Source organism: Limulus polyphemus, unplaced genomic scaffold (assembly GCF_000517525.1).
Source record: "Limulus polyphemus unplaced genomic scaffold, Limulus_polyphemus-2.1.2 Scaffold1729, whole genome shotgun sequence".
In the NCBI taxonomy this organism is placed as follows: Eukaryota; Metazoa; Arthropoda; class Merostomata; order Xiphosura; family Limulidae; genus Limulus; species Limulus polyphemus.
The window spans coordinates 71886-82369 of NW_013667339.1; the positions used below are offsets into that span (position 1 = coordinate 71886).

General features: G+C 31.8%; 1 protein-coding gene across 8 annotated transcripts in view; it reads left to right on the plus strand.

Moving 5' to 3' along the window:
• The window catches only part of LOC106464733 (beta-hexosaminidase subunit alpha-like), a 41129-nt gene that overhangs the window by 7393 nt on the left and 23252 nt on the right, over nucleotides 1-10484 (plus strand). For all 8 annotated transcript variants that reach the window (XM_022392505.1, XM_022392506.1, XM_022392508.1 and 5 more), the window contains exons 2-5: nucleotides 1629-1740; nucleotides 2509-2836; nucleotides 5408-5532; nucleotides 8958-9068. In XM_022392505.1, the coding sequence (XP_022248213.1) occupies nucleotides 1642-1740; nucleotides 2509-2836; nucleotides 5408-5532; nucleotides 8958-9068 (663 nt within the window). In that variant the 5' untranslated portion in view covers nucleotides 1629-1641. The remainder of the gene's footprint in view (nucleotides 1-1628; nucleotides 1741-2508; nucleotides 2837-5407; nucleotides 5533-8957; nucleotides 9069-10484) is intronic.

Here is a 10484-nt window from a genome sequence, read left to right on the forward strand (position 1 = left end):
TGTATATATATATATATATATATATATATACATATATATATATATATATTTAACAGAATGAAGATAGAAAAAGTTGTATAGGAATTGTAACACCTAGACTGAGAAATGTAGAATTTCTATACATTATTAATGATCACTATTTTAACATTTTATCACATATTAGCTATTAACTCAAATGTAGTACAATGTAGAAACTCTGCTCACTCTTGCCACTGTGGCTAATGCAATGAAATGTGCATTAGCCACACACATATTTCATTAGCCACACCATTTAAAGTATTAAACTTATGTTAGTGTGTATATTGAAGCTGTAAATGTAAGAATGATGACTTTAAGGCATCTGTTATCAAAGTAACCACACCATCAATATTTACACTATGTAATATATATTTATATATATATATATATAAAAGACAAGAAGTTTTATCTCCAGGAACTTTTTTATGTTGTAAAGTAATACAAGAACATGCATTGATGTGATGTTCAGTTGTGGCTTCTTTGTTGTCGATATTACTTAAAAAAAGAGAATTTTTATTCCCTTTTGTGGTAAATTAAAGGTGATTTAGATTTGCCACATTGAGTTTAGCTTCACATTTGCGAGTGTGGCAACCGGTTAGCATGAGCAGAGAGAAACTTTCAAGTAGTTTTGCAATTACGTCCTCCAGGGCTAGGTTCATGGAGAAACAAGTTTTCCAGTGCCAGAGCTATTTTTGTGTACACAACAAAAAGAAAGAAAAAAGGCACGTGTATATATATTTCATGACTTACATGAAACTGGCAAATTCTGGAAAGGTTGAAGGGGAGCACCCTTTCTTTATGGTGGTACCAAATTCAAAACTCACTTGTGGACATGATTAATATCACACTTTTCAAGGATAAAAAAATGTTTAAAGGATATTCCAACACCATTTGGGGTACTGAATTTCATTTTGGTCTCTTAACAGAAATACATAGTTCATAAAATAATGAAAAGGTACCTTGAATATTATCAGTAATAGGTATAAATGTTAGGATCTTAGATCATGACCTATTCTTAAGTGGTATTACTCATACATTACACTTTTACATTTTGTGGTATATGCTTGTAATGTAGATTTTAAATGTTTTCTTGTAAGTATGTGGATATGAAAAAAATGTTTTTATTTAGGTTATTGATGTTTTTATTTTTCATTTGTACAGTGCCTTTCTTTAAGTTTTACAGTCAATAATGTAGTTTTTTTTTAGTATTTTTTAAATCTCAAAGATTTTGTACTTGGACATTGGTGAAATATTACTGTTCAAATTCAAATTTATTTTTGACAGCTACAAGAAATTTGGTTTAAAAAGTGATTTAATTTTATTTAGCATAACTTGGCTTAATTACACATCTTATTGCTAATAACTTAATAACTACTTCATAAAGAAACATTAGTGTATGGAAACTATGATAATTTAGTATTTAAAAAGAGATTTAAAATTACTGTGATGGAATACAAACCAACCTATCAAAGGTACTCAATGTGCTGAGCTGTGATACTGTACAGGAACATCTTGAGGAAGTTTTCACTTTCAGAACTTAAGCTTATGTAGAGTAAAAAATCATTACCTCTTGTGAAAAATAAATAGAAAACTAACTTCTTTTCTTGTAGGAAAAAGAAAAATATGAAGTCAACACTTTTGTGTCTTACAAGTATTTTGTGGGTGGTGGCAGCCCACAACCACCTTCCTGACGGCACTGCAGTTGTAACTGAACCACAGAATGTAAGAATAACTCAATAAAAGTTGATTCTTTGTGTGCATCACATTTTTGCCTTTTGAATATAAATATTTTTTATACATAATGATATTTCATACAAGGCTTAAGTTTAGGAATTTTTATTTCTGGGAATGATTATCCAAAAAAAACAACTTTTGTGCTGGAGGATCATAGTCTAAATGAATGGTTAACTCTTATTTTTCTACAATTTTAATAACTTAGTGTAAAATGCTGTATATTTTATTATACTCTTGTTACTGTTTCACTGATATAGATACTAAAGCAAACTTGTGTTTTGAGCCCTCATCTATTATGTAGTACTGTAACATTAACTTATATGTAACTCAAATTGTAATATGGAATTGTATTCAGATAGACAGAGTAATTGATCAGGAGCATTATTTACTGACATCAGTGTCCCATGATAAGTTTCACAAGTTCTTTAACCTCTGTAGTGTGAAATTACCTAATCATAATTTTCTTTTGATATTAGATCAATTACAATGTTTATATCTTGTATCTTTAATTTTACTGAACTTCCACTAGGCTGTAAATGATGTAAAACATTTTCTAGTAGAAGTGAATGTTAATATTAAAATTAATCCAAAGCTATAGAGACTTGTTTGCCAATCTGTGTTATATTGTCAAAAAGTTTTCCCATCTTTTGTAACTGATGAGACTTACCTGTTATGATAAAAGTAGGTTTAGCTGTTGATAATTCTTTATATGGAATGATCTTGATTACTTTAACTGATACAAACTATGCTTCCCAGGTTGTTGCTGGGAGTCCAGGAACACCATGGCCTATGCCAAAGAGTACTTCAGAGTTTGGAACCGTAATGACTATTGATCCTACAAACTTTAAGATGTTAGTGAACATAAAAAATTGTGATATTATGAATCAAACAGTTCAGAGGTATATGAAGCTGACATTTTTAGAAAAATGCTTGCCAATAGATTCCCCAAGGAATTCACTTTCTAATTCAAAGAAAAATAGTGAAAAAAATAAAATGATTAAAGCAAATGGGATGCTCTACAACATTTCTGTCACTGTGTTAGGGAAATGTGAAAAATGGCCTTACCTAAATATGGATGAACAGTGTAAGTGGAATTATAGTATGCTTTGTTATAGTTACAAAGTGTACAATATACAAATAAGTTTTTAATTGGATTTTTGTGATTTTAATTAAGATACTATTCTATTGCATTTTGTAAGAATGATATTCAGTATTTATGCTGTTCTTGGAACCTCTTCCTGCATCTTTGATTATGACCAAGCTCATGGCAATTATTGTGCACTGTTGCTATTGCTACAGTTTTCAACAAGCTTCTGCACGGAACAATATTAGGTCTCGCATCTTGACAGATTTTTCCTTAGATTCTCCATTGTACATGGACTTCAGATTCCAAGACCACATTTAAGTAAACTAAATGCACAAAAGATTATTGAAGACATACTGAAGAATTTAACATATGGTCAAATTGAAGTACTGTAATTCCAGTTTCTTCAGCCATTTTTATCATTAAAATATCTGTTGAGTTTATGGTGTGACTTGAAGCTTGTGAGTTTTTGTCAACTTCAAATGCTTTTTAATGGATCAGGAGTTATCCCCAGCTTCATTGGAGTAGCTTTTTGGAGTCATGACTATATATCCTTTTTTATATATAAGGGTATTCTTCAGGATTGGCTTGAGGTTTGGGTATTTTTATGGAGCCAACTACTGTTCTAAACTCTGCTGTGTGAGTTTTTTCACTTTTTAATAGAAAACGTTGTGAGGGGTCCTGTATTTGAACTGTTATAACCCTTGGCTCTACACCATTTTAATAATCTCTCTACATGAATATCCTTCTTTAGATAAGGTTGTGACATATTCTGCAAGCCGTAAGTCTATGTATGGCAGCATTGCACTATTAAATGGTTGAAAATTAGCCATGAATCAAAGATATAAATGCTAAACATGTCACGTTTCAACAAAACCCTTTAGTTTAGCCATTACACAAGTTTATAAGTCTACAGGTGATAGTGAAATAACCCAGTGATCAGACAAATATGACTAAAACTGAAGAAGCATGACAAAAAGACTTCACACAGGGCAAAATGACACTTAGAGCAATTTAGAAAAATAAAAATAACCAAAGTCTTTCTGATACAGACTAAAAACTGATTTCAAATATTGATAAAAGAAGAACTTTCAAACAAAGGATGCTGAGGATCAGTGGATTAAGTTCAAAGAGGTGTTACACAAAGCAGAAGATAATAAGGAGTAAAAACAAAACCCAGATGAATTGTTCGAAACAAGACAACTGTGAAGAGAGGAAAAAATATGGGGAAGTAGATAAAGAAATCAGATGTTTCTGTAGGTGAGCAAAAAATGAGTATCTCAACAAGAAATGTACAGAAATTGGGGAATGTGAGAATTTAACGTGCATGAAATGAAAAGAAGAATTTTTAAAAGTTAAATAGTAAACCTAAACTATCTTCCAATACAGCCATCAAAAGTAATGATGGTCTGATACGTTCCAAAATGGATGATGTTAAAGAGAGGTGGGCATAGTATGCAGGAGAATTGTAAAATGATACAAGGGAAGAGGAAGTAGTAGAACCAATTAACAATGGTTAACCAATTCTGGAATAGGAGACATACCAAATATTAAGACATTAAAAAGCATATGGTATGTACAAAATGCTAGAAGAAGTTTAAAAGGAAGCAAACATTTTAAGGATTTAATATTTGACTATAATTTGAGACTTAACTTATACAGAGGGAGAATGCCAAAGTCTCAAAAAAGTGTTCTAGTGCTGACCCCCAAGAAGCTATGGAGTGTGGCTAATCCTATACTGTCAGCTTGATTAAAGATGCCTTAAGGGTGTTGCTAATAATCCTGAATAGAATTAAACATAAAATAAGAATGAGCTGTCAAATGATTTAAATGATCTTAGAGGAGGTTTGGATGTGAGAGGGCATGTTTGACCCTATCATATTAGGTGAGTGCCAGAGAAGTGCAAAGAAATCTTTATGTATGATTCGTAGACTTGGATAAAGCTTTTTACAGGAATAATCATGAGAAGCTAATAAGTGGAGATCCTGCAGCAGATTAGGGTAGATCAAATATATATATTTGAATCCTGAGAAACGTACTGGAGTCAGGAAGCAGCAGTTCAAAGTGATGGAGAACTAACAGTTTATTTGTGCTTAAGAGAGGCATACAAGAAGGATGTGTCACAACATTATTTAATTTATTTTTTTAGAGTGATTCATGAGAGGAAGTAGTAGAACCAGTTAGCAATGGATTGTCAATTCTGGAATAGGAGGCAGTGGAAACCATTAGGAGATTAAAAAATCATGTGCATAGACAAGATCTTAGCAGAATTTTAAAAGGAAGTAGACCTTTTAAGAATTTCATATCTCACTATAATTTGTGAAATCTAGAATGATGTATTATATCAATATGAAAAGGTTTAAAGCATTTGGTAAGTGTTTTTAAAATTTTCTTTTTCTCAAAAGTGGAACATACAAGAAAATTTTCCACAATTTTGTATCATTAAAATTTGTGTTCAATGGGAAGATCACTGAATTTTTTAAGTAGAATTTAATGGAATGTCTTTCTTTAGAATGTTGATGTGGAAGCTTAATCTAAAGTAACTTAAATGAAATGCTTCTTATTTTACAGATTTGTTAAAAATTGATAGCCCAGACCTTCCTGGTAAAGCCAATTTGGTCAGTTCCACAGTGTGGGGCGCATTGCGTGGCCTCGAGACTTTTAGTCAGATTGTATATTCTCTTGGTGATGGAAAGGTAAACATTTATAGAAGATTGTCTTAATATTTATCTTAATATAAATAGCAAAGGAACAGTAGAAGGCACTTGGTAATCATTGTATAACATTTGGAAAATGTTTATATTGAAAATGGTGGAGAATAAGTTGTGTATAAATCCATTTATTAGAAATGAGAATCAGCTATCATTTGGCAGATTTTTGCCACTTCTATTGTCAAGTTGACCAACCACACAATTTGTTCAAACCTGGGAACGAAATGTTGGAGGGTGTACTAGTTGGAACAAAATGTTGGAGGGTGTGCTGGTTGGAACAAAATATTGGAGGTGTGCTTGTTTAAAAATTAAATACTAGGACTGGTAGGTCCCTATCTGTGATTGCTTTGATGTGTATGTGAGGCTCCATTCAGTTGGCTAAAATAAACTCATTAAAGTACAATAGTAGATGATTTAAAAAGGGCAGCCTAGAGGTAGGCTTTAAATCTTTGGTCATTTGCATTAATGGCATGTGTGATTTTCATCCATTTGTTTAGAATTACATAGAATATACATTTTTCTTTCATAAAATATTATTTTTATGTGTGAACTTGTTTAAATGGAGCCTAAAATAGAGTTAGACATGATCTGATGAAATTTGGAGGTATAAAGTATACGACAAAATTCTCTAAATTGATTTCAGTAAGTAAGGGCTTTACAAATGAAAACATATTAAAAACAAACTGTATGCCGCAGATTACAAAATTATTTTCAGTCTTATAGTTTTGTTGTACCCAGGAGAGCAAAATTATGGGATCAGGGAATTTAAGACGTACAAGAAATCAGTCAACCCATTTTTTTCTACAATGTTTTCTCAGGAAAATGAAACAAAGTATCCATACCTGCATCTTAAAAGACTCAGTTTTTAAATGATTGGTTAGTAATTTATTCTAATGGAAACTGATTTGCATCAATATTGATTCAGTATTTCATGAAGTGGCCAATTTGTACATAACTGGTCTCATCATTGCAATTATAAACACATGTATTTAGTATCTGTCTAAATATTTCATGAAATGATCAGTTTGTTTTGTAGCTGGTCTATTTATGATAACTGGAACGTGAGTTAAAGTGGTAAAAAGTCAATTGTTTACTAATCATCCTATCAGTAAATAATGTGAATATTTAGTGCCCCAACATGGCCTAGACATGTTGATCCCTTTGAGCATAGCCTTTATTATTGTTCTCATCCCTGATTTATATCCTACAAATTTCCATTAAAGAAATATGAAAAGGAATAGTCTAACAGTATGAACTTTAATCTTTATTTTATTATCTTTTATTTATCTCTAACAAGCAAAAGTATCTATCCCCAATGAGGGGAAAAGTTTAAGTTAATCTATCAATTTAAATTATTTCATGGACCTTAAACCGTTTAATTGTGTTGCATTCTTGGTTTCACTAAGAGCCAAAGCTCTGAGCTACTTATGCCACCCACTGTGAAAAGTAATTGTTGAGCATTTCAGTCATGCTAAGAGCAACTCAACAATAACATATGGTAAATCTACAATTATATTCTTTAAGTTACTTCACATTTTGAAAAGTGAATGATAGTGTGATTAATTCCTAAAAATTTAGTGTAGAATATTCTGCTTGCAAAGTAAAATTTGGCATCAACACTATTCATGCCTGTTCTTCCGTTATTTAAAAAGTGAATGTTCAGCTTTGCCTGCTTGTGCAGCTTTTCAAATACAGTGCAGGAAGTGGCTGTCATAAATGTGAGACTGTCGAATGCTCTGACAGACACCACGGTTTGCAGTATATATATAAGATTTTACGATAGTGTTATTACTTGGGTGTAATTCAGAGATATAGTCCATATATAATCAATGCATACAAACATTTTGTACTACTTGATTAAGTAAAATTTTGGTACATAGACAAAACAGATACGTAATCAGTACATCAAATAATTCGTGTTTAACCTAAATCAGAGGTATGTATTAAAATTGTGTGTTGTTTAAGTGGACTTTCAGACTTTGTTGATTGTAATTCATCTACTTGTTTATGCCCACATGTTTTCCAAATATGATAGATCAAATTAAGTACTCAATTTTATATATTCTTACAATTTTTTCTACTTTCTTTCTATTAATATAGTAGAAAAATAATATATTGTTATTTCTTCAATGTTCACTCACTCATCGAAATAGAAACCCCAACCTATTAATGAGTCAGGCCACCATTTGCCTTGATTACAGCCTGAATATAATGTATCATTGACTCCATTAGTGATTTGAATATATCTGCTTCAATCTTTGACCATTTCTAAATATTGTGTTCAACACAGGTAGAGTTGATAGTAGTGGACTGACTATGTCTCAACTAAGCTCATTCTAAAATGTTCCCATATATTTTCATTGGTCTTAAGATCATGGTAGAATATGCAAACCAGAATAGTTGTTGGAAGTCTGTATCATGTTCAGTGAACCCATCACAACTAATTTTAGTTCTCTGGTTGATAACTTTATCATCATGGAAGTAATTGTCTCCATCTGGGCAAAAGTTGTGCATTACTAGGTGCACATGCATGGCCAAGGTGTTCAAATTTTCACAAACAGATATATGGCCATTCAGAGGAACCAGGAACCAAGCCCATGCCATGTAAATGAGCCCCACAACATTAGACTGCCTATAGAACCTTGTACAGTCGAGACAATGCATGATGAGTCTGTGACTTTATTGGATTCTTGCCCTACTATCATTGCAGAACAAAATAAAGCTAATTCATCCAACCACATTGCACACTTCCACTGGACAATGGTCTAATCCCAATGATCTAGGGCCACTTCTTTCAGTTCTTGGGAGAGAGAGAGAGAGTAGTTTACATGAGGGGGCACATTTATCAAAGTTAACTTCTTGCAGCTCCCTATGTATTATTTTAGTTAAAATGGATGTTCATGGACAATTATTAAAGCTATTCATCAGTCCATACACAGTTTAATGTCTGTTATTCCCAGCAGTCCTCAATATTTGTCTCCTATCCCTGTTTGATAGTTCTTTTATGACCACTTTGTCTCTTATGAGACGTAGGTTTTTGATCTGCTGACCATGCAGTGTAGACTTGAGATATAGTAGCCTTTGATTTTGCAGTCAGCTTGACCATTTTCACAATTAAGGCACCTAAGAAATGAGCCCAACAATAACACATTACTCTAACTTGAAAAATCTGTTGTCTTTCCTATTATAGCAACTACTGATGCTTTTACAATATACAGTTTGTATTTATAGATTCCTAGTAGTATTCTCTATCTAACAAGCAAATACTTACTTTGTAAAAACACAAAGTGAGGGCTGGTATATTCTATTGGTAGGGGGCTCTAATGTTTTGGCCAGTGAGTGTAAAGTAAATGTTTTAGGCAAGTATATTCCAGTAGACAATTCTAACTTCAATTTTTCTCTATATGTAGTTTGGAGTAAATTCCACCATGATATTAGATTCACCAAGGTTTTCTCATCGTGGTTTGCTTCTGGACACATCTCGCCACTTTGTTCCTGTATCAGTACTGAAACAAAACTTGGCAAGTACTGTATTGAACTCTAACATACTTTATATACAAGTAGAAATATCAAGGCGATATGTCATATTTACCACTTAAGAACTAAATAACATTAACATATGTTTAATAGTCAGGGGATTTTCTTCAAAAGATTGCATTAATTTGTACTTACATGATTATTCTTGTTGTCAATAACATCTAATATACGTACAGTTGAAATTTGTTTTGTATATAACATTTCATACTGAGTGCTCATAATGCATATAACATATCACTTTGTGTTACAAGTTAATCCTTCTTTGAAAAAGGTTTTTATGTAATTAATTTATAGAAGCATTGAAATATAGTGTACTGTAGTCATATTTTGCCATAGTTTGTAATTAACTGTCCATTTTTTGTAAAATTTCTGAAATATCTGATCCATCTGTTACCACATGTCAAACTTTAGAAGATAAACAGAAAATATTAGCATATAATACTTTAACAACTGCTGTTAGTTATTTATTTTACTGTTGTGGCTTTCCTTTGGGTGGGTGAATGTATTTCAATCTGTTCTCTACCAGAGGTTAAGATTGAGCATATAATATTGTTAGAAATAAGGATCCTTGTGTTGTGAGAAGTTTAATTTATCAAATATTTCAAATCATCCATCATTTCACTTTTATTTGTGCAATACATTATGTCATGATATAAAAGACTGTTTAGTGTAAACATTATTAATTAATTATTTTATGATTTAATATTTCATGAGTGTTTATTTTATTTTTTATAATAAAAGAGTTAAAAGCAGATGATTATTGGAAGTTGTGTTTATAATTCAGTGACGTTGAAGCTATCCAATGTCATATGAAATTTATTGATGTCAAGGATATAGTGATTTTTAGAAGGTGAGCAGACAATTAAGTGAGAAATATATAAATAGAGTGAGATGAGCGACAAACAGAGCAGACGAGAAAGTAAAGTCATGGGAAGTAGAAGTTCGGTCAAGGCAAGTTAGACGTAAAGTTAACTGCCATAGGAGTAAAAAGTCTAATGGTTAATATAAGCCTAATGATTAATATGTTAGAGGAAAACTAACAGCTTTAAAAGAGATAAGAAGTATAGTTTATTCCATCAAGGGAGTTTTAAAGTAATTGAACTAGCCTGAGTTCACTTTGACAAAAGTTACAGATGATATCTGAAGTACGAGGACCAGATGATTATTGGAAGAGAGCAGTATACAACTGTGGTAACTCGTGCTATGATTGTAAGTGAATTATACATGAAATACTAGTGTGATAGACATAGAGAAAGGTAGGTTGGTTTGTTAACTGAAATTCTAAAGCAATTGAATAGGCCTAAATGGACCTTTGAGAAGAAGAAGAGAACTATATATAGTGTTTATGATATGCTTATGATCTCTATAGTGCAACCAATTTGCTGTACATACATTTAAAT